This window comes from Coloeus monedula (assembly GCF_965178545.1).
Source record: "Coloeus monedula genome assembly, chromosome: Z".
Taxonomy (NCBI): Eukaryota; Metazoa; Chordata; class Aves; order Passeriformes; family Corvidae; genus Coloeus; species Coloeus monedula.
In genome coordinates, this window is record NC_138822.1 from 10,366,208 (window position 1) to 10,391,619 (window position 25,412).

The 25,412-nt window shown below is 37.1% G+C and overlaps 1 protein-coding gene across 2 annotated transcripts in view; it reads left to right on the forward strand.

Annotated features, from left to right (window-relative positions):
• Positions 1–25,412, forward strand: part of KCNN2 (potassium calcium-activated channel subfamily N member 2) — a gene marked incomplete at its 5' end in the record, with an annotated part of 69,225 nt that overhangs the window by 13,183 nt on the left and 30,630 nt on the right. For both annotated transcript variants that reach the window (XM_082300903.1, XM_082300904.1), the window contains one exon: positions 8,155–8,573. In XM_082300903.1, coding sequence (XP_082157029.1) covers positions 8,155–8,573 — 419 coding nt within the window. The remainder of the gene's footprint in view (positions 1–8,154; positions 8,574–25,412) is intronic.

Below are 25,412 nucleotides of genomic sequence, written 5' to 3' on the forward strand. Positions count from 1 at the left end.
TCGTTTTGGGAGATGGTGTTTTCTTCATGCAGTGATCCATAGAGCAAATTATTTTTAGTACTGAATGAATAAAAACAATACCTAAATTAATAATTGTAAAATAATTATTTAAAATTAATAACATAAATATATTGAAATGTAGATTTCTTCCCAGCGACTTTTGCATCTGCAGGAAGAATGTAGAATTAGAATTACTTTATTTCTGAGGTACTTGAAATGAGAAAAACATAGCACAGACTGCTATGCTTCTTGATAAATACATTATAAAAGTTAGTTCTGCAATATAGCACAGTTATTTTGTAGGAAGATGTGCTGTGTTCTTCATATATGAAGTTTTGCAACTGCTGCTCCAGTGCAAAGCTAAAATCATCCCTTGTTTTGATACCAATGTTTCAATCCTTGTACTACCAAGTTCAGTGTAGTAGTTGAAGCAGACCTAAAAGACTAGAAGAAATGTTTGAAGAGATTTTTTTGTTGTTGTTGCTAGAGATTGTTTTATTAGCATGGTTGTTTGTTCAGTGTGGTCTTTTTTTTATATTTGTGAAAGTAGACCTAAGCAATCCATTTACTTTGCAACCTTCCCTTTTGGATGTAATAAAGCTGGCACAGTTGATGTTCTGGTGCGCTCTTTTAGCAGGGAGAGTGCGCCAGGGCAGGCCAGCTAAAGCACAGGGCATGCAAGTTGGCAGCTGGTGGAAGCTGAACTGAGAACAAGATGTGTTGTGGCTAGGTTACGTGCTGGTAGGTTTCTTAAGGGCTGGCTACATCCAAATAACCTTCCTCAGTCCTTAGAGATGCTCCTGACTCCTTATCATTTTGTGGCCTCCTCTGGACCTTCTCCAGTAGCTGCTTGTCTCTCTTGTACTGAGGAACTGAACTGAACAGAGCACTCCAGATGTGGCCTCCCTAGGGCCGAGTAGAGGGGCAGGATCACATCCCAGATGACCTGCTGGCCACACTCTTCCCAATGCAGCCCAGGATCCCACTGGCCCTCTTGGCCACAAGGGCACTGCCAGCTCACGGTCCACTTGTCATCCAGCAAGACTCCCAGGCGCACCTCCACACAGCTGCTCCCCAGTAGGTCATCCCCCAACCTGTGCTGGTACTTGGGGTTATTTTTCTTGCACTTGAGTGATGTTCAGAGCTTTGTTAAATCATGCTGCTTCTGTATCTGCCTGGAGGACATTATTGATTCTCAAAGCCAGGCACAAGAGCTTTTGGAAACTTCTGATGCTGGGTGGAAGCCTTCTACATGAGCTTAACAAGCTTTTTCTTACTGCTTTAAGCAGCCAAGGGGGTAGGATCTGAAGCTTTGTTATAGTGAAATAGCTGTTAAATTAAGAATATTGTTAAAATGAAGAAATACCCTTCATAGACATTAACTAGTAGAAATTCCTGTTTTGGTCAATTCAGTTGAGTCACATAGTAGTTATTCTGCTGAATATCTCAATATAGTCACCCTGAGTGGTGGACTTTTATTTATGGAGCTCTGATTCGTTCAAAGGTTCGTAAAAATTTGTGTAACTCCATATCTCTCTGTTGATTACAGATCTGAGGAAGCTCAGCTGTGATTTTTCAAGCAAGACTCCAAATTCAATTATACTAGGAAGTTTTCTTGTGAAATATTTTTTTTAATAATAAAAGTGAAAAAAAAATTGGCTTTATATTAATTTTGCTTACAATCTATTAGTAATAGCAAGCTTATTATCTAATTACTTCATTTTTTTTATATATTTATGAGCTTTTGATGACTTCTTAGTTCAATCCATAATTGTGCTTTTCTCAGGGGGTTCTTCTTCTCTGGGAAAAGAAATCCTGATATCTTGGAATGTCTTTTCTATTTTTTTTTTCTTCGTAGTGCTTGGATTTTGATTCTTAATACTATTACCTGCACAGAAATTCAGGAGTGCCTCACCTTCTTTGGGTGCCTGGAACTCATACATGGATATGGAGAGACCTATATGAAAAGAAATTATGTACATCCCAGCAATTGCTAGTGCTATAATGATCTTTTGGCATTGTAGGTTGTTGGGGGGGAAGGAGGGGGTGTTAAGCTGTTTCATAGTTTGGGATGAAGAGTACAGCTGAAAATCTGTCCAGTACCATTTAAGAATATTGAGGAATGTTTCTGAATATCTTTAGAGAGAGAAAGCTAAAAAGAATAGTGTCAGCTTGTGGATTAAACCAGAAGGGAAATATGGGTAGGTGGAATTTAACTTTGTGGGCTCATGCAGGATTTAACCCTATGTTATTAATTTGATTTTAAATTCCTTTCTTTCTAAAAAATCTCTGTATTTTTTATAGTGATCTGAGGGATAGGTACTAAAAAAAGACACAGACGAACCTGGCAAGAACATTGTTTAACACACATCTGTATTTTGAAATGGATGTGGTTACATGTGACCTGTCAGAGTAACCAAGATGTACTGTTCAGATTATTTTAATGTGAAGGTTTTGGTACTGCACTTCTGAAGATATAGTTCACAAAGACTATAAATGCTCTGAGCCTCTTTTATGCATCCCTTCCTAAGATGGTAACGTTTAAATGCAGTATTTGAGAGAAGTATTTTGGGCCTGTTTAGCTACCAGGACACATTAACATGAAGTTTGCTTTACATACATGATTTATTTATAGCAAAATATTAATCATTATAAAAAACTAATTTTGCACAGAGATGTCAAATTTAAATGTACTATGCAAGTAATAATTTTTATGCTGAAACTAAGTACCAGACTTTTAAAATCTTCTGTTTAAATTGGGATGTTTATAGCTGGGAGGGGAATATGTATGCATGTGTACATGTGTAAGTAATAGAGCAGTCTGGCTTCCTCATTTGAATGAACTAAGCATGTCTCATTTGGTAGATAGCTATGCCCGCAAGACCTTGTGGATCAGTTTCTAGTGATCTACTAGAAAGTTTGCTTTTAATTCTGGATGTGGGAAACATTCTGGCAAAGACAGGATAGCCAATCCCTCATGTCATTTTGTGAAAAAACCATAATCTTTACCTTCTGTGCTTCGTATGTGCAGAAGGAGTTTGATGCCTCATGCCTTCATGTGTATTAAACCCACTAACGTCTCTGATCTGGGGCATTGTGCGTAGGGTGAGGAGTACAGAAGCTTCCAGGAACTCCTGTAGGCTCTCCAAGGTCAACATGCCTTTGGGTAACTTACAGACTATTTGATTACATGCCTTCCAATGATGTAAGAAAGTAATTACCATCTCCTAGTTAGAGGCACCTGTGCTAAAGGCTTAAGATAGCAATCTCCCATCGTGACTTGAAAATGGTTTTAAATCATTTTTACTTAATGAGGTGCTGTGGGGCAGTAACTTGGCTTTTTGGAGTAGTGAGGCAAAACCAGTATCTTCTTCATTTACCATAATGTTTTTCTTTTTTTTGGTTGTGTAATTGATATTTTGCGTACTACACACCATAGAAAAACATAAGGTCAAACATTCTGGTAAGTCATCAATCCCAGAGGCTATATTTTGCTACTTTAAATCATAGTCCTATCAGTTCTTTTATAAGATTTAAGTGACTCCAGTATTCAACCATTTTTAATTTGGATTCTTAAATTAAACAATTGCAACAATTTGCTTGTAAGTAAAGTTGATTTATTTTCTCCAAGGAATGCTTCTAGCATTACAGCTGATGCCACTTTATCACTGTTTATTGCTTCATTTTTACTCCTGTATTAATGTATCCCCACAGTGTTACATCAGGGTAGTGATACAGTTCACAGATTTGTTCTTTTGCCTGTAAAGGCCTTTTTTAAACATGACTAATTTCCTTGTTCTTTGCACTCACCAACATTTAGCAAATTAACTTCTCTCCTTTTGTTTCTCTCCTTCAGGGAGTCTCTGATGCAATTTGTTGCTGCAATCTATTTAGAATGCCTTTCTGTTTTTTCCTCTGGTGTTACATGAATGTAACACTGTGTAACACATAAGTGTTATGTAGGCGTACACATACCTATCTATATAAATATCTGTCATATTTATTTTTACGTTTTTAATGTTTGGCATTACAAATATCAAGTTTATTTGAAGTTGAAGATTGATTCTGTGTCTTACATTCACACACAACATGCTAGAAGTATATTACATAATTCCAGGTGAAAATAACTTCACACAAAGTGGAGATGTAGTGAAGTTATATGAGAGTTCTCTATTTGAAGAACCTTGCAGTACACTGATGAAGTACTTGCATTAGATTCTAACATGGAATAATTACAAAAAATTACAAAAAGCCGATGAATAGGCATAACATCTGTGACCTTGACTGAAGTTTGTCCTTCTCTATGAAGTGCAGGACTCAAATCTACAGGAAGGTTCGATCACTCTCTTATTACATTCTCTTTTATTGCTAGCATCATTCCCATTCAGTTGAGGAGTAGTATCTTGAAATTAATGCATGCTTATTGTAGCCAGATTGACTGAAATCAGCTAAGAGTGTGCATACGTGCCCTTTGAATTGTGCTGTTCAGTCGTCCTTTCTCTTCTGCATTCGTGTTTCTCACTTGCTGAAGTGGAAATGTACATAGCCAAGCACACAGGCATGCACAAATACCTCTGTATCTTCCAAATTAGAAATGAAGCTTGCATTCAGTAGATTGCATAGTTGTAAGTATACAAAACGTATGTGAAATCCTGTACTAATTTCTGTGTCATTTTTTATGTCCGAACTTAATTGTTATTCACAGCGTGTGGTTGAGGCCTGTTCATGTTCTGGAGTGTTTGATGTCCATCATGGTTTGAACGTAGATGAAGAATTGTAATGAAGTCATCCTCATAAATGTGATTTTGAAATGTTAATATTGTTATGAAATAGAAATGTTTGTACTGGATCTGTGGTCCTTTGTGACTTCTGATGTTTTCTGCCTTTCATGTTTTTACCTCCTAAATCTCATTATATGACAGCTTAAGATACTATCACTTTAAAATACTAGTTTTCTTAGAAGAAATTGTCACAGTTGAGGTCAGGGGAGGTTGATAAGGATCGTCTGTGTCTGTAAGCATAACCCATTCCACTGAGAGAAACTTCTCTCTATGCAGCATTTTAGGATTTCTTCAGCTGACAGGTGACTGTGTTATCAAGTATGTGTTCCGTAATGACGTCTCAATGTTTTTAAAAAAGTCAGTCATAAAATAACATTATCTACTATGAAAATGGTAAGATCAAATTTTAGTGCCTGTATTTAACTCAACATTCTTATATTCTCATCTTTTAAATTTAATCAGTTCTGAAGGTATAATTTTTCTTGAATTTCCTTTCTGCATATAGAATTCTTTTTGAAATCTATGAAGAGTCTATGTAAAAAGGGAGGAGAAAAGACCTTTGCTTTTTTCAGCCGATTTTGAAACTTTGTAGTACTGCCACTTTGACACGTATTTGATATGTATCTTAAAATTGAAGTATTTAAATCTGTTGTAAATTTAGTTCATTTCTTTGTAAACCCACACAGCATTTGAGAGATCTGATATTATCTGTATTTTTTTCAGTCATTCTGGTTACTATTAATCTGCATTCTGGGTGTTCTGTATACCTGGATTTCTTAATAACTGATGTAACACTTCTGTGGTCTGACTGACAGCATTTGCAGGCTAATCACAAGAATCAAATGCATCAGAGCTTTCCAGTACTTTAAAAGTTTGGCCCTTCAAACCAAATAGTGCATTTGCTAAGTGCAAACTTGCACTGTTTTGGTAAGACAGACAGACAGACATAAATTGGCCTTCTCGTATCGATTCACATATCTAGTATCTGTAGTTTGCAGATTGACCACAGGTAAAAGAAACTGTATGTGCTCATGGTGCATACATTGAATCACTGAGTGTTTCATTAGATTAATTCAACAGTGTATGACTTTGTCTTCAATAATATTGCAGTGGAGATAAGAACTGTGTAAATGTGGTGGTTTGACCTTGGCCAGCTCTCAGACCCCCACCCAGCCATGCTTTTGCTCTCCCTCTTCGGCAGCAGGAGAGAAAATAACATGAAAAGGCTTGTGAGTTGAAATAAAGATGGGGAGATCTCTTACCAGTTACTGGGAAAACAGGCACAATTTGGGGAAAATTAATTTATTGACATTTAAAAGTAGAATAGGATGGCAAGAAATATTCTGCCCCATCCCCCTGTCCTGAGGATCAACAACTTCATTCCCCTAACTTCATTCCTCTATCTTCTCCTCTCTGTGCAGGGAGCATGGGAATGGCAGTCTGTCCACAACAGTTCCGCCCTGCCACTCCTTTCTCCTCACACTGTTTCTGTGCTGCTGTGTGGGTCCTCTCCGTGGTCTGCAGCCCTTCAGGAGAAATCTGCTCCAGCATGGAACTTCCATGGGCATTAGCTATTCTGAGAATCTGCTGTGGTGTGAGCTTTCTGCAGCTGAGAGTTTTTTTAGGAAATATCCAGCTTGCTCTGGAGTGGTCGCCTCCCAGGCTTCAGGGAATTGCCTCCTTTATCATAGTCCATCCTCTCCATGAGTTTGTCTTTGTTCCAGTGGCTGGAGCACCTCCTTCCTCTTCCTCTTCTCTGACCTTAGAATTTCCATTGTTATTTCTCACATTTTTTTCTTCCACTCCTCACTGCCTGGGCCTGGGCCATGCTTTGCCCTTTCTTAACTATGCTTTCACAGAAGCACCACCTGCTTCACTGGTGCACTCAGCTGTGTCCTGCAGTGGGTGCTTTGCAGGGCAGCCCTGACTGCTTCTTGCTGACACCATCCCTGCAGCCACTCCCAGAGCCAAAACCTTGTCCCCTACACCCAGTGTAATAAGATGGAGAGAAGGAACAAAAGGGATAAAAATCAGATCCGCAAAGACAGAAATTTATTTTGGTTTGTTGTGCTCCTTACTATGGTTAACTTCTTTATTTCTTTTAGTATCAGTTCAACTACAATGAAGTTAATTTGAGGTTATCACTTTTCTAATTTGATAGGGCCATTTTCTGAAAGACAAACTGAAGGTGTTTTGAGGAGGATGTAGAGTGGTTTTTTGCTCATTAAAAAACACGTACAGGGAAATCAAGCTTGTATATTTAAACTCTTGAAAGAAGGAAGGGGGAGAAAAGCAGTGCGGATGAGTGGGTTTTTGGTGTGTATAGAGTGTTTAGTATGCTGAAAATACCTTTCTTACATTAAGGAACACATTGTGTACTTTGCCTTCTCACCCATTATTTTTGAATAATCTAATTTTAAAAATCTTGCAAAAGTATTTTTTTTACTCTTATCTGTTTACTGAACAGCCTTTTTTAGATTCAAACTGTAGTTGAAGTGATGGGAAGGCCTTCTGTCACTGAAATTGTATCTTCTGTGTTCATATGGATTATGTTCCTCTCTAAAAAAAGTCTATTTGCAAGGTCTTGTGTATCTCCACTCTCAACTACTGACAAGTACTGCTTGATTAGCTATTTATTTACTAAATCATCAGGCACATAATTTGCTAAACAGTGTGAAATGTTTCAGTACCTTTCCTCCTGGGTGGCAAGTTGAAGGCCTTGATTGTGCAGCAGCCAACATCTGCATTTAATTTTCAACTACTAGTGGAGATCACCTGGCTGCCTGGACTCTTCTGATATTTGCTGGCTATCACTTCTATGTTTTTACCATGAGATATCTTCTTGAGTCTTTGTGCAGTTTCTCCTGTACTTTTGCATCTTACATTGATTGGTGTTGGTGCCTTGAAGAAAGCTTGATAGTTCTACAGAATATCACCTTGGCTGAAGCTTAACAGGAATCTTAGGAAATATTTTTAATTTGTAATTTAGGTATCTATTCCGAAAACACTTAAATACTTCTCAGGTTTATGAACTTAGGGTAAACAATTGATTTTGAACAGACAAGACTTAATGGGTCCAGAATTTTTTTTAATCAAAGATTACAATTAAAAAAAAAAAAAATGAGAGGCATTCTTGGTAAATAATGGATGAAAATTCTGTTTCATGTGCAGTTTTAAAAATACTGTATTAAAAAATCCTTTTTGTCTTAACGAGTTATGTTTCCTTTCATAGTGATGTAAGGTCATTTTCATGGCATATTTTTTCTTTTTTTAGTGGTCTTTGGCAGCATAGAAAACTATGGTAATTTGAAATGGAATTATAACAATTTTGTTAATGATGTACTAAAGTTAACCTTATATTTTATTATTTCAGTTGTTCATGGTGGACAATGGAGCAGATGACTGGAGAATAGCCATGACTTATGAGCGTATTTTCTTTATCTGCTTGGAAATACTGGTGTGTGCTATACATCCCATACCTGGGAATTACACATTCACATGGACAGCCCGGCTCGCCTTTTCTTACGCTCCATCCACAACAACAGCTGATGTGGATATTATTTTATCTATACCAATGTTCTTAAGACTATATCTTATTGCCAGAGTTATGCTTTTGCATAGCAAACTTTTCACTGATGCCTCATCTAGAAGCATTGGAGCATTAAATAAGATAAACTTCAATACCCGTTTTGTTATGAAGACTCTAATGACAATATGTCCAGGAACTGTACTGTTGGTTTTTAGTATCTCATTATGGATAATTGCTGCATGGACTGTCCGAGCTTGTGAAAGGTAAGGTTGGTTTTTTTGTTCAGTTCTTTCTTTTTGTCTTTCTATTTTTCACTCCTGCTTTGTCTCTTAAATTTTGAGTTCAGGGGATTCAAAAATTTATTAGAATGGAGTCCCTCGTCCTTGATAATTTGAGTGTTGGTTGGGTCGTATTCTGTGACAGACATTGTCGGAATGATTTTCCTTTAAATATGAAGGACTTCTGTGAAGAGATCTGTGCCCCACTGTTTACTGTAGCACTACAATTTGATTTCAGTGTGTTGATATAATTAACACAGTGGACAGATACCACAAAATGCCTTTAAGAATAGTAGTTAATATTCTGCATTGATACCATTTTTCATTTGTTTTCTTTGTCATACAAATGGAGTGAGGATAAGGTAGAAAAAAGAGCCAATGATAATGTTTGGGGGGGATGTGTAAATTGAGTTTTATTGTGCTGGAAAAAAATAGAGTGCAAAATGCTGTTGAAGAGTTGGTAAGATCAGTGAAGGGGAACAGACAGAACACTTAAAGTAATATAACCAACCCTTCCTTCCTTCCTTCCTTCCGAATTCCTTCCTTCCTTCCTTCCTTCCTTCCTTCCTTCCTTCCTTCCTTCCTTCCTTCCTTCCGAATTCCTTCCTTCCGAATTCCTTCCTTCCTTCCTTCCGAATTCCTTCCTTCCTTCCTTCCTTCCTTCCTTCCTTCCTTCCTTCCTTCCTTCCTTCCTTCCTTCCGAATTCCTTCCTTCCTTCCTTCCTTCCTTCCTTCCTTCCTTCCTTCCTTCCTTCCTTCCTTCCTTCCTTCCTTCCTTCCTTCCGAATTCCTTCCTTCCTTCCTTCCGAATTCCTTCCTTCCTTCCTTCCTTCCTTCCGAATTCCGAATTCCGAATTCCTTCCTTCCTTCCGAATTCCTTCCTTCCTTCCTTCCTTCCTTCCTTCCTTCCGAATTCCTTCCGAATTCCTTCCGAATTCCTTCCTTCCGAATTCCTTCCTTCCTTCCTTCCTTCCTTCCTTCCTTCCTTCCTTCCTTCCTTCCTTCCTTCCTTCCTTCCTTCCTTCCTTCCTTCCTTCCTTCCTTCCTTCCTTCCTTCCTTCCGAATTCCTTCCGAATTCCTTCCTTCCGAATTCCTTCCTTCCTTCCGAATTCCTTCCTTCCTTCCTTCCTTCCTTCCTTCCTTCCTTCCTTCCTTCCTTCCTTCCGAATTCCTTCCGAATTCCTTCCGAATTCCTTCCTTCCGAATTCCTTCCTTCCTTCCTTCCTTCCTTCCTTCCTTCCTTCCTTCCTTCCTTCCTTCCTTCCTTCCTTCCGAATTCCTTCCTTCCTTCCTTCCTTCCTTCCTTCCTTCCTTCCTTCCTTCCTTCCTTCCTTCCTTCCTTCCTTCCTTCCTTCCTTCCTTCCTTCCTTCCTTCCTTCCGAATTCCTTCCTTCCTTCCGAATTCCTTCCGAATTCCTTCCTTCCTTCCTTCCGAATTCCTTCCTTCCGAATTCCTTCCTTCCGAATTCCTTCCTTCCTTCCTTCTGAATTCCTTCCTTCCTTCCTTCCTTCCTTCCTTCCTTCCTTCCTTCCTTCCTTCCTTCCTTCTGAATTCCTTCCTTCTGAATTCCTTCCTTCCGAATTCCTTCCGAATTCCTTCCGAATTCCTTCCGAATTCCTTCCTTCCGAATTCCTTCCGAATTCCTTCCTTCCTTCCTTCCGTCTTTCCATCCTTCCGTCCTTCCCTGAAAAGCAGAAGGGCATTTGAGAGTACGACTTTCAATGTCAGCTAGTTTTCCAGCCTCCCTTTACCACACACTTCAGTGTAGGTGCACAATAAATGGCTATCAGCTCTGACACCTTGAAACTGAATTTCTCAAACGTAGCTTTAACAAAAAAAGAAATGAGCTTCTGATTGGATAGGATTGCTTAGGAATATGAGATAGATTAACTCTAAGAAGACAGAATGATTCACTAGAAAAGATTTAATGCCTTGGACAGCTCTTAAATCCTGGAATTTATTCCTACTTTCTTAAGCTGGAAAATTATCAACATATTTAAGGCATTTCTGTGTTGACCATTTTGTTTTTCCTATTCCTTTCCATGTCCATCCATTTTAGAATCAGTTTAGGGGAGTTACTTGTGACAGATAGATGATTCAAGTCAGCAGTTAAATCAAACACTGTTACACTTTTTTTAAGTTACTCCTTGCATTACTTTTCAACTTGTTACAAGGAAAAATATCTGATCTTATAAAATGACTGTAGAAATCATGTTCTTGTAGTTTTATTGTTAAAATTGCTCTGTATCAATATTGTTTCCTCATATTGCAGGTAGACCAATAGTTTAAGAATATTCTGAAAATGCCATGTTAAGAATGACGTATTACATTTTCAGAGTATTCCCCATAGTGTCAGCGGAGGAGTACCCTAGATTTTGACTCAGTCTGTAGTAGCTGTATTTTCATAAGCATGTTCTTATTTCAGATGTAACTGATTTCTGCAAAGTCTCTCCTCTTTATCTCATATTCTTCACTTCTGTTCCCACCGGTTTTCTTTCAGTAGAATTGCCGTTCAGGAATTTTGAGTGTCGACTCAGGCATTTCCCAAACTGTCACTTGTGAATAACTTCAGCATCCATTGCTATCATGTAACTACATATAACTGGTTGATTATGATAATGATGAAATAATAATTTTGGTTTTAACTTTTTTATACAAATGCATTTAAAATAATCTTATACAACTCAGTGAAAATTAGTGAAAAATACTTGCTACTGTCTGATACACATGTTTGTAAAACATATTTATTTGTTAGTAAAAAGATTGCAGGACAAAAATGTATAGTAACATAAAAGAAACAAAGACCACCTCACCCATTTGCCAGTCAGGGAGAGTGAAGACAACACTCTCATAAAGTTTTGATTTTCTGAGTTTGGTTATTTATATTTAAAAAGTGACGCATTTCTCCATCACTGTTATCCTGCAAAGAAAATTTTTTTTTTCAGTCAGGAACACTGAAATCAGGGTTGGAAAAAACTGAATTTTCTTCAACTGTCTCTTAAATTAGAAATGGATTTCCCATGTTTTAATTGCTGTCCTTGAATTAAAGTTGCTGTTCTTGAATTGACAGTAATAGTTTGGACAGTAGGCTGTACAGCCACAGACTTGTAAAACTGAAACAAACCACAACACAACTAAAAGCAAGTTAAATATAGAAGTGAGTACTAGGTTAATATATCTCCAGCATAATAACCTTCTGTCACTAGAGCCCAGTCCAAGATTCATATTAAAAAAAAAAAGTAAGTTTTATGGATCAGAAACACTAAAAGGGATATATTTTGGGTTTTTATGTGTTTTACCTCCAGTTTTCCCTTGAGGGAATGTGTAAGTGTTTTACCAAACAAATTATACTGACTCTGGATTCCGGTTACTAGCTAGCCCATCAAAACTATTTACATCCGTAGCCTGTATAGAAGTACATGGTAAGGAAGAGTTCTCAGAAGAAAACCTCAAAACCCCCCACACAGGAATGCTCTCAACATTCTGCCATCTGAAGTTAAACATCCCCTTTTTTGCATAGCTGCATACAGATACAATAGCCATTTATCATGAGAAAGGACAAATATGGCCACTGAATCATTTCTGTTCTGTGTAGAAGTCATAGTCCTCAGAAGATGTCTCCCAAGGTCTTTACGGCTTTGCATTGCTTAGTAGTTAAAAGTTTAGTTTACACAAATAAAATACATTTTTTCCCAACTACTCTTGATTTTTTTATTAGTTTTAACTCAAGGAAATCTTTTTTTTTTTAAGTAGACTGTTATATGTACACAAAATGATCCTGAAAATAAATCCTATAGTTAGGAGTTCTTGCTATCCCACTTGGCACTATATATGAAAACATAATGAATGTTGATACATTGGACAGAAATTGGGAATTAGGCAGCAGCCTGGTAGCTTTTTTTTGATAAGGGATGATTTATATTAGTAAAATTTAATGGTGTTAATTATTTCTTTGCATCACTCTGGCACCGTGCTCTAATTTCTGTTACATAGTAGCACTACATAAGGGTTTGCATTAGCAGAATTTCTTTGGTGTATTATATCATTTAACTGATCATCCAAATTGGAACAAGATGATGGTGATAAGATATAGTAGATTAAAATACTGAGATTTTTAAACTGGGGGAAAGATTCTCATTCTGTTCTATGTTCTCAGTGAAGAGGGAAGTGACAGTAGGCAGTGTCCTTCATTGTGGAGTTGTGTGTGCTCAGCAAAAGCTGTTGCTGCTGAATGACAGCCTGATACTCAGATTGTTCTTCTATTCAAAGTTAGGTTTTTACTATTGCAGGCAGTCCTGGGAATAGGAAGGGATATTTGGAAGCCCCACATTTCATAGTGAGGAAGGTTACATGAAAAAGCCTTATTATCCATTTCCCTAAAGATAACCTGTGGAGACAGGTCATAGGTTGAGCCAGCCAAGGTGACTGTCTGAATAAAGACTTCACCGCTTTAATGGTCATCTGACTGATCGCTTGATATACACTGAACTAAGACAGGACATGTCTTTCTCAGTGCCTTAATGGCTGTACAGTTAGCTCCCAGAATGCTAATTATAGCAAGTGACACTTTGGGTTGGTGAGCAAGGTATTTTCCAGGATTGCAGTTTAAGGTCATGTATGAGGGCAGAACGTGGTACAGATAATGGTGGTGGACAGCCAGCTGGGTATAAATGGGTAGCTAGGGCTGCAGAGTAATCTAGAGGAGGGAATTTGGAAGGTAAAGGTGGGGAAAGCATGAAGTGTTGCTGTGTGCATAATGGCTGTTTTGAGGGGAAGATTGCATTGCGTAGTTTTCAACATCTGCCTTCTCATTGCCAGTGGCAGTATATTGCAGTTTGTCATATGTAGGCTTCATAATGAAAATCTAAATTTTTTATTGGGTCTAACTCAAAAGATGTTTGTGTTTATAACTCTGAGGCACATGATCTAGAACACTTATGAATATGTTACTTTCATATTTGAATTATGAGCCCTACAAGCAGATTAATTTTTGCAGTTTCCCATTCATATATTGTTACTGAAAATAGATTTGTGCATGGTTGTCAGTTGTTTATATCAGTTAAAATAAAAAAAGTTTGGCTTCTCACAAAAAAGGAAGTTAGTATGTTTAGCATTAAGTCATTGAAGAATCTGACAAGTTTTCTTCACTCTTCTGTAGAATGAATGTCTCTTCTGTGAGAAGTGGGCTGCTTTTCTAGGTTGTGTGGAAGGTAGCCACTGTTATTATCTGTTTGTTTGTTTGTTTGTTTTTTTTTATACAAAGGGAGAAATAATATTTTCTTCTGAATACAAACATGGGTATAAAGTGCCCATGTACCAAGCAATATGAACCACAAATGCCCACATTGCACTGTTGTATGTCCAGAACGGATCGTATCACGTGCCTGGGATTTCTTGCAGAGGAGAACTGAGGACAGAACTGAATTTTCTTCTTCTGCAGAGAGCACATTTTTGGCACAATTTCTGGTTCTATTTGTTCCTCTTTTTAACTTCTGGCAATGAAGTAAGTTCTGTTTGCGCAGTTTGTTTTAGTAAGCATTTCTTCCTCTTGTCAGTTTCTACTTTGTATTCTCTCCTTGTTTTAACAAAAACAAACTCAAACAAAAAGCACACACACACACACAAAATCCCATCTGTGTGTGATGGTGAAATCCTTTTCTGCTTTCTGCTCATTTTCGTTTTCTACAAATAAATATCTGTCTTATTTCTTGGAAGTGTGATACCATTACAAAGTTTCCAGTAAGCAGCTCACACATGCCAACTGGGAGGCAAATGTTAAGGATTCATTTGATACGAGCAAGTGGATACACTGACACTTTCAGTTGTCATTCATGAAGGAAAAAATGTTTCTTAGCTATCTAATTTCCTCTCGGTATGTATTCCAGTTCTTGCTTGTCTTGAGGACCTTATCTGATACACGTTGCATGCATATTCACAAGGCCACCTTCCATTGGAAATTGCTTTTAGCATTCTCTGCAGTGCCAGTGGGAAGATTCTTGTTCCTAGTTTAAAAAAAAGCAACCAGAAAACCCCACATAAACCCCAACAAACAAGCAAACAAAAACCAACAACAACAAACCATGCCTGGATATTTAAATTTAAGGCTATTTTTAGGCTCAGAAGGTCAGAAGCAATGACATATCATTTTTATTTTTTTCAGTCTCGTGACTGTCAACTGATCAAATAGTGTTTGTGTATGGGCAGTGCTGGCTGTTTATCGTGGTTCTTTACCTTCCCTTGGCTCACGGCTCACTGAAAGTAGAATGTGCTACTGGCAGTCAGGTTTCTCCAGTGGTGGCAAATGTTAAAAGTTAAATATTCAAAACAACAATAAGCAATGATGACCTGTCATCATCCTGACTTGCACCTGTGCTGTGAATGAATGGTTCTCTGCCTACCAGTCTTAATTCCTGGTTTTGCACACTGAGTGTAGATTAACTGTAAATGATGGGTTGCTGTTTTATAATACTTACATCTCAAAGCAATTCATAACTAAAACTACATGTAACTGCTTCCATTTTTGTTGAAAAAGTTACAAATAGACCATCACATCCATTATTTTATCATACACTGAAGGCAACAAGGGAGTTTATTCACAGAAGTACATTGGGGAGTGTCTTATATGCATAACCCAGATCCAAAAAAGAGCAATTGATCTAAATAAAATACTCATTTTCTAGGTGTATCCAGAAGGATTAATAGCTAAATCATATGTTCTTTTGCTGCTTGAAAACAAAACAGTTACGTACATTTAAGGGAGGAAGCAGATGCACCTATTCTAATGCATGTAGAGTTTGCTGTTCTTTTAAATTCATATCTTCCTTCCCTTTGAAAGTGCTGTTTGTGTATGCTCAGCACAAGAACTTTGAGAATATAAGTAACAATATACTCTTCAGTTTGTTTAGGTTATTAGAATTATCCTTATAAATATGGAAAGTAGCAATAACTGGTGAAGTGTCAGTGGATATAGTCATTCCTTCACAAAAATATATTAAACCAAAGTAGATCAGGATTTCTCTAGTCCAAAAATAGCAGACCCATCTTTGAGAAAGGGAGTGCAAAAGACAAAAATTTTAAAAACAAGCAAAAAAAAATCTACTTGCTTAATGGAAGAGAAAAAAAAAATTGTCTTTCAGATTAATCTAACTAGAGGAAGAAAACTTGTTTTTAGGTTAAATTCCCTTTTATTTACAAAGGACTTATATTTATAACAGTTGTAGAAGAGAATGAAGTGGAAAAGTTCATGTATAGTTCAAGAATGGTGAGCAAAGTGAAAACTATTTTTCTAAACAGAAAGGTCTAAAGAGAATTAACATACTTACAGATGAGTACTTACCTGCTTTCAAGGACAAAAAGATTTTTCTTTTTCATTAATCTTGAATCTATAAAACATAATTAAGAGAACAGTCTTTGTTCTGGTCAGTAAGAATGGTTGTACGTACTCCAAATTCTTTCAGATAAGAAAGCAATTTATGGAATTTTTTTTATCATTATTTCATTACTGGATCGAAAGTTACGTCATCTGGTCCTCGTATTTTTAAATGTGATAATTTTTTTTTCCTCCCCATTTTGACCAACATTTTGAACTACTCAGAATATTTTGCTTCAAAATGAGTAAAAACTATTTGCCACAGTACACCAAAAGCAATCCCTATAAAATAGGGTCATACTGAAGCAAAAATCAATGTCTTCTCACTTCAAAATAGAATTTGTTGCTCCAGTAGTTTAATGTCTTTGAAAAATGCACTCTGAAGTGTGAATTTAAGCTTTTCTGCTGGTTTTCTTTTGCTTCTTGGGCAAAGTGAGGAGTATAGACCATGGCTGTTACTTCATTGCTAATAAACAGCCAGTATGCTGACTGAACTCTAACCTTAGATATTGAAGAATGGCTTCTATTAGGAATTTACAATTCAGTCCTAAAAATTCAGATTTATAAGGTCAGTAAGAGGATATAGATAGTGTTGTGAAATTGCACAGTTAAGGGAATTAGTGGTTTTATGGAGGGAAACATGAGAAGGTTCTTTTCAATATTTTATGTGTTCTTTATTTTCCTTTTCTGTGTTTTCCCCCTTTTAATTTGTTGTCTCCATAAAAAGACTTTTCTTGCTGGGGTAGGTTTTTTCTTGAAAAGTTGAAAATCAGCTATAGTTTTTAGTACAGCTGTTCTTGAGATAGTAAGTGATTTGCAACATCTCTTAGAAGTAGTAAATGTTGGTGTGTGTCATCATTTACACTTGTGTTCCCCAAAACAGTGATTCTGTACTAGTTCAGAGTTTAAGCTGATCAGTCTAGAACATTTCTGATTGAGAAAATAGAACGTGAGTCTACTTGCAGTTGTTTTTTCTCTAAACCAGATTGATATCTAATATTTCTTTTTGAGCCTTCTTCTTTGATAAATGAAATCCACTGGCAAAATTCCTGTGGCTTTCCACAAGAGTGGTTCACTGAATTGAAGTATATTAATTGAGAATTGAAGGCATCAGTGCAATGTGAATTGGACAAGTATCTTGGATTATTTCGGTTTGCAAGCTTCTGGGTCAGGGGTTGTCTTTGAACTGTGTTTGCACACTGCTTAGCACAGTGCTGTCCAAGAATAACACTTACATATGTGATACTGCAGTACTAATAAATGTAGTAACTTCTAGTGAGGAGAAAAGGGAGCTAAACAGTTCTGAAGGCTAGTGGTGTTCAGATGAAGGTGATGCCTTCATGTGTTGATACAGCAGTTTAAGCCTGTTCAGTTTTGATGGATGCTGGCTGTGCTGACAGCTTGTGCTGAGAACACTGCCCAGGCAGGAATTACACTCTGCTAGCTGACTTGTTTTCCCTGTGTACTCTCTGCCTCAAGTGGAGAAGCCTGAGGCAAGAGTCTCTGTGGTCTCACTTGCAAAGGGTAATATATATGTTCGTATCAGTTTGGTGGTGGGACCTCCAAGTCCCCTATCTGGTAGGGTCAGTAAAGTTGTGCTCCTGCCGGGTGTGTGCAGGCACCGTGCTCAGCACTGTGCTGCAGTCTCACCTCAGGCTGGGTTGGAACAGCCTGGCACTGAACATTGAGTCTTTGTACTGTACTTTGTGTATGGTGCTTGTGACACAGGGCTTAAGTGTATCTTCTGTTGCCAAGCTTGACAGCAAAAGAGACCAGTCCCTAATTACTGGTAAGGTGCAATGAAGGTAAAAAGTACTCCAAATGTTGCAGAGTAGCAGGTACCTGAATAGGATAAGAACACACAGAAACAGAGGATGTCAGTGCCATGGGGCTACAACCTGGTTTGAAACCTGGTGCAGAATCTGTGGGAGCCAGTGGGCTTGCATTAGCTTAAAATGAGCCTTGGGTATGAACTGAAGTTTCAGTATCAGGAATTGTATACAGGCCTAAAAATAGGTTTTGCAATGCTTTTTTTTTTTTGGGGGGGGGGGGGAGGGGTGAGGGGGGTGCTTTTAAAAGTTTTATTTATTCTATGAATTAACTAAACATTTACTAATAACTACTGAACAGGTGAAAATAGCAGTAAAAAACAGTGTATGCTGTCTTTAAAACAATAAAAACATTGTAATACGTAAACAAGAATTTTCAAATCTGTAACTGCTGAACAGAAGATTTTTATAAATATTAATGTTAATGTATTCTTCTATAACAAACATGATCAGCTGGATGTGTAAACAAAGTATTCAGTTAATCTAAAGCGAATGGGATTTATATTGTGGGTATGACAGACTTCAAGATTGTGTGTTCCAGGCATAGGAGTGCAATGATACATTGTTCACTGGTGCTTATTTTGTTTGATGACATTATAAAGTAGGCCATTGATCATGTTAAAAATATCTTAATACTTACAAACTTGAGCAGATACAAATGTAGTTTCATAGCATTTGTTTTGCCTGCTTTGACTGGCTGCATTAAAAATATCTTGAGCTGTAGGCAGCTTTGGAGTATGAGGCAGAAAGATTTTAAAAACCTGGGATTTGAAAGTTGTGTGTAAGACTGAATAAATGAACTTTTTTTTTTTCAAAGATCAGGATGTTCTATAAGGCTGGAATACTAAAGCCTGGCTTTTCCACAAGCAGCTCTGCAATCCAAGGGCTTTCACTTATTACACCTGTGCTTCAATTTCCTTGCATGTAGTGCTGTGATCCCTCACAGCAGGTTATTCATGCATCTTCAGCAGGGGCAAAGACACTCTACAAGCAAGGTATACGCAGCTCGAGAGTGCAAAGCAATTTTTACTTACTAGTAGGTAATACACCCAAAAGCTAAGCTGGAATTTAGTGGACTACTAGACTAAAGATTCGGACACCAGCCCAGTAAGACACCAAAAGAGACTTCGCTGGCCATGCAAGAGTGAGCTAGGCAGTGAAGGTCTGGTCTCCACAGCTCCGTATGTGCTGCTGCATTCCCACCTCTTGCCATGCTTCTCTGGTATTTTCTCTGGATATGTTTTCTCCAGATACGGATGGATGATCCTCCCAGCCTGCAGTGAGAACAACCAGCTTGACTGGCCCTCCGTTTTTTTGGTTTTTTTTCCTTTAGGACTTTAGCTTTCCACACTGGGAATGACCTCAAATCCTTGAGCTATGGACCATACCTCTCAAGAAGAGGGGATATAGTTCCTTTTATTTAAAGCAAAAATTATTGATTATTACCCAAGGCATTGCTAACTCATGCATATCCATTTTGGAATATGATGAAACACTTGCATCTTGCTGCTTGAGCACAGTAGCTGAACTTCGATTTTGTTTCATCCTTCTGTCTTTGGTTGGTGTGTATCTTTTATAGGAAACACCCAACAGCAGACTAGGAAAGATATACAGGGCACAGTTTCAAAGTAATGAGCTTCTGATCATTGCACAGTAGAGCAAACAGTTAAACACAAATGTGACTAAAAGTCTTTAACAGTTTGGGACTCAGCTATCAAAAGCTAAATGGTTCAACCTGTAACCTGCTGATCTCATAAGTTGTTAGCTTCTGCCATGAAAATCTAAGTTCAGGAACGGGTGCTGGTTGAATAACTCTTACTAAATTATTTAGGAGTTAACAGTTCTGTGATATGAAAGTGTCTTTTTTTTATAAGACTTTAACCAGTGCCTAATTATTATCTGTAAAATCTATTATCTTTTTAATAAACACAGGAGACACTTAGCAGGAGTACTTTGTCTTAGTTTACAGAAAGAACCATGAGCCAGTCTGTGTCTCAGCTGTCCCATATGGTCTGGATATTTTTTTAATGGAACAAAGCATCAAAGAGTCAAAATACATTGTTTCCTTGGCTGCTGTAAAAAAGTTAAAAAGAAGAATTTTATGTACAAAGAAGAAACCATATTTTAGTCCCATTGCAACTTAATGCTGATTGAGGGGAGAAGAGGATTTTGGCTGAGCATGTTTTCCTTTTTTGGCTGTCACCTCTCTAGTACATGTAGGGTGGATGTAAGACATGGGTTCTAAAAGGGAGAAGCTGCTCCCTTGGTCAGCTCTGGCAAAAAGTACGGCCAAGCTTGGAAAGTATTTTGGCTATAATTGGTTGTGTCAGCAGGGTCAGTTGCTTTGTTTTCAATTCAGTAGTTGTCTGTAGTACACCTGAGGGAGAAATTGGCTGTGGGTTTGTAGCACATGGCACACCAACTGCTGGGCGTGAAGTGGGGTGGGAGAATGTGGAGTTTACTTCGGTGCAGGTGCTGTTTGAAGTGCAACCATCAAGCTTCAGGCTTGCTTTCAGTAGCTAATTTCAGGATGACATTAATCTATATTCCATGTCTTTCAGTCACTGCATTCTCTGTTGTTATTGAATAACCTGAATTTACCAGTTTGTAGACACTCTAGTTTAATTGGCTTGACCTGAGAATTGTCCGGAAGATATATATATGACCTTAGTGTCAGTTCAGGAGCTGGACTACACATTTTTGGGCAGGAGTAGTACATGTGGAAAACAACTCTGGAAAGTATTCACATTAAGTAATAGCCTTCTAATAAAAACAGTGTCTCTTCACTGAATTTGAGAAAGAAGAGACTTGGTGTTCTAATTCTTTGAGTTAAAGGTGACCTCTTATTATTTTATACTAAAAAGAATGCGGTAGATGTAATTGGCAAAGCTGCTCACAATCTGAAATCAGAGATACAACATTCCCTGAAACTGAACAGAGATTTCAGATCAAGTGTTCATGCCCAAATGTCTTTTCTTTTTAACTCTGTTTTTAATCATTCATCGTTTCAGAAAATCATGATACACCTTCAGACTAATGAGCTTCTAAAATTGTAACCCTGACTGTTAAAACTTTGATGTTAAATTGCAGTCTTTTGCAGTAGATTCTTTCCAAGGTGTTCAAAGGCAAATTATATGTTACATTTAGTTAATTGAACACCAAAGATGCTTGTCAGCTCTCAGTAATACCTTCTGCATCAAATTCAAATTTCTTCCTTTCCCAAGCCTACAAGGATTTAACAAAAAATGTGCATGGTAATTCTTGGTAATACTGCTTTTAGAGTGGTATTTGTTCCTTGCAAGCAGATCACATCAGTTGCCTTGCTCGTTCCTTGTGTGCTGGGAGGCAGAAGACCTGCTGACGCAGTCCGTGTGCCTCAGCAGGACACTAGTGTCCTTCAGTGATTGTATTTCTGATGTTGTGGAGTATGATTTCTCTTGATTTTTAGAAAATGAGATCTAGCACAGATAATAGACCAAGAAGCAGATGCCGTGTCCTGTGATCTGGTGTCTGCAGGAGACACAACAATCTGTACCAGGAGCTACACATTCTATCAGTTTATTTTCACTTCTTTTCAAAGGAAATTTAAAATTTAGACTAGAATAATGTTAGCATGGTTTTAGTAGGATCAACCCTAGCACTCTTCTGTTATTGAGGTAGTGGCAGCAGCATTTTTAATAGTACAGAACACTGGAGTGAAGGTTTTATTATACCAACAAAAGTATGCTAAATATATACAAACAATTTGTGAAGTCACGAAAGCAATAAACAGTGCAATTTTGTTTTAGAGGCAGATTGCATTATTTAATTACATAGAAGTATTCTGCGTGTTGAAAATAGCATGAGCTACAGAATCCAACTTGCAATTCTGTTGTGACCTTGACCAAAGTCATTTAAGCTATTTGTGTCTATGTCATGCAGAGAATTATGTTTACTGCTATTGTTTGGTGTGATGTCCTTATTCTGAATAACAAAATTTATTTGAACTTAATGTGCAAAGGATTCTACTATAGTGTGATGGCAGTAATGATGTTTTATATTGTTTCAAATTATTGCACAGGTAGAGATGCAATCTAGAAATACTCATTCTGAGAAATGAGGTGAGAGATATGAAAATAGAGGAAATGTTGTTAATTCTGCATGCTTGCATTTTTCTTTCTCATTTGTTTGGGAAAGGTATTCAGAATACATAAGCCTGCTGAAGTCTTTGTGGCTGTACCACAGCTCCAAACATAAGTCTCCAGTCAGGACTAAAGAATCTGGAGGACAAATTGAAGCTGTACATTCTGGAAAAGAAAGACTATAGATCTCTTGCATTTTCCAAGGATCTTTAATCCATATAGTTGGAATTCTTTCTCCTCTACCCCTGTAGGGGAGGCATGACTGACTTTCTGGAACTCAGAGGATGCAGTCTAGAGAAAATCAAGGGGTTTTTCTTTTAAATATGAAAGATTGTTTTTCCTTTAGTCACATCATTTTCTGAGTTCTCCAAAAGGTTACACTCAAATGTAGTTGAACTCTTAAAGAATTTTTTTTCTGTGTATACATCTATCTGTCTGTCTGTCTATCTATCTGTCTATCTATCTATCTATCTTATCTATCTATCATCTATCTATCTACAACATTTGCTTGTTTATAAATTTTTATAATTAAAGTTTTGTAGCTCAGAGATAATGCTTAGGTATAAAGGGCCCATACTCTACGTAAATGAGACAAACATTTACAGTTCAGTGTCTAGTTTTAGTCTTTCTTTTTGAAACCAAACATGCTGAAACCAAGCTGTTGTTCCCATTGTGTACATCCTTAGTTAAGCATGACCCCTGATTATGTGCTTGCCTGTCTAAATCTCGACCAAAGAACTGAGTTGAAGCATGAAAGTCACATAGATAACTCACATATCTGATCTATGATTCACGTAGAATTTGCCAGTAGTCTAAACAATAGGCATTAGATAACTTCAGGTTTATTAAAGGACTTTTCCAGCTTGTTCTACATATAGACTGTAAGACACATGCTTCAACTGTAGATAGTGCAAAAGGTAAGTTCTGTTGCCACACCGTCCAGAGTACTCCCCTCCATTAAAAACAGAGTGCAAATATGTAACACGGGTTTTTTTTCTGAAAATGTCGTCTGCTCAAGTTCCTTCAGAGCACAGAATTTCATTATTTCTTCAGTGTTTCATTGAAATCAGTCAAAATGCAGTCAGAAAATCTTGAATGAGGGCCAACATATCAGGCAACAAAATGGTTGTGGTAAAAAAAAAAATTATCAGTAGAAAGGATTCTGTCATGTTCATGGTCTTTAGAGAAAATAGTACAAGATCCTTTGTTTTTGGTAAATGTTTGTCATTAATATGAGATGATCCCTACAAAAGTTAGCTGTCCTGAAAGCAAATGGCAAACAAACTGAAAACGCCAAATTATCACAAGCGAAAAACTGGTTTTACTCTTTTTAATGAGAAAAGGGGGGAGAAAAGTACAAGGTTCAGACTTCATATAATCTCACATTCACAGTATTACAGAATTTCGTGACAATATATCAAGGCATTTCGGACAATGTCATTTTGACAATGTCTAAAATAGAGCAAAGAAAACCATAATTGCATCTAGCATATTTAATATATTTTGGTGAAGGTCTCCTAAGCCTTTTCTTTTTGGTTACATTTAGGTGGGCAACACATCTGTCTTCAAATGTGACACTGCAGAGGTCTGTATAAGCAAATGAGGATGATGTTCCTTTATTCCCATCGCCAGAGTAAAGTACTACATGTAGCTCTATTACATTTTTTCTAGCCTGTATGAATTTATGGTTTTGGATTTGCCTTGAGAACCTTGTGGCAGAAGTCCATCCTGTAGCTGGTCCATGTAAACTCACTCCTCTGTAAGACATACGGTAACAGAGTCACAAGAATGTCTTCTGTGTAGATAACCTTTCTCAATCCCTGTAAATTAACATCTCTACATCAATCACAAAAATTTACTCCAAAGTATTCTTCTAGCCTTCTGTTTGGTTTGATGAAGAGAACAATAATTAAAAAGGGATAACCCTGGGGTTTTTTCTTAAATATTGACAGTCTCATGCTGAAGTTTCATACGTAAAAAGTAAGTGGAAAATATTTATGTTACAAGTTCTTTCTTTGTTTCATTTCCTGTATAGCAATATATAGTTACATTTTTAGACTTCATGTTTCATAACATTAAATGTAGTCCCCAGTCCCCCAGCTTTAAGTAACTGTTAGTGGGATCTGGTACAACTTTCAGCTGACTCTCAAAAGTACACAGACTTTGGGTTTGGAATCGGCTTTAGAAATACTCAGTAAAATCTGTTTCCTTTCAAGCAGTGTAACTTACAGAAGCTAAACTGTAAATACAGTCTTTCCTTTTTATAGAAGAAATGAAAATATAATCAACAATAAGTTCAATTTGTCTGATTTAAGTTAAGCATATAGCTCCAGCAGTGTTCCCAATACAGAATGTTAAACTGGTCCCCAATTCTGAGGAACTCAATAAAACTTGCACTGACCGCAGCTTTCTGCTCTGATCCAAACTTAGTAAATTCTGTCTAGATTTTAAAAAAATGTTTACTTGTAAGGTGCTGTCCTATCTAAACCAGTTTTATTCTCCAATTTATCCAGGACATACATTTTGATGAATCCGATATTTTGTTTTTCAGTTCTAAAGGAAAGAGAATTGTCATAGGCATTTTACTTTTATTTTATTTTGTTTTGTTTTATTTTATTTTATTTTATTTTATTTTATTTTAGTCATCTGTTCCCAATGTCCATTACATTAGAGAACTTGCATATGTTGGTAGAATTGCTGGTATCCTAATGAAATTTGGACAAAAAATGCCAAACCAGCAGGCTTTATGACCATGAGCATGTACTTCATTCCTTTTTATAGAAGGCAATACATCAGCTACAGAACTAGTGAGTTTTGTGATGATAAATGAAATTAGTTCCGTAAGAGGAAAATACCTGCAGAGTGCTCCGTTTGTCAGAAAGTGTTCTTGAAGAATTCAGCATAATCTTTGCTCTATAATTTCACCTCCTCCTGTCTTCTCCCTGCATAAAAGGCTAACTTTTACCTAGTTCTGCCGTTTTATATCAGAAAAATAAAGGTAGGTTTCATTTAAAGTCTATCATGATAAATTCTATTTCTACTTTCTAAAACTTCTATTTCTAAAGTTTTTCTTCAGAAAACTGCTTCTGAATCTTTAGATATCAGTTGATTCAAATAATCTCAAAAATATTTCCTCCTTCTGAGAGGGGCTTAGGTATAAAATAGTAACGGGATATCTCCAGAGGAAATTCAAAGTGCAAGATAAGGGAAAATTTTAGAAGGGTTTGAGTTAGTTGCCAGTGAATATAATGAATGATTCACAGTAGGGCTCATTAAGAAACTCTTTGAATTTGAATGATTCGTGTTTCTATCATAACACAGCTTTAGCCAGTGCTGTTGCAGACCTCAAAAACTTAAAGCAAATTTTAAAAATAAAATTCCTTCTTATTCTATTGACAAATTATAAAAATTAGACTGTGTAAAAAATAATGGCTGCAGAAAGGAAATATGCATGCATTTCTTATTTTAAAAGATAAAAAACTACAGAGAAACAGGAGTTTTCC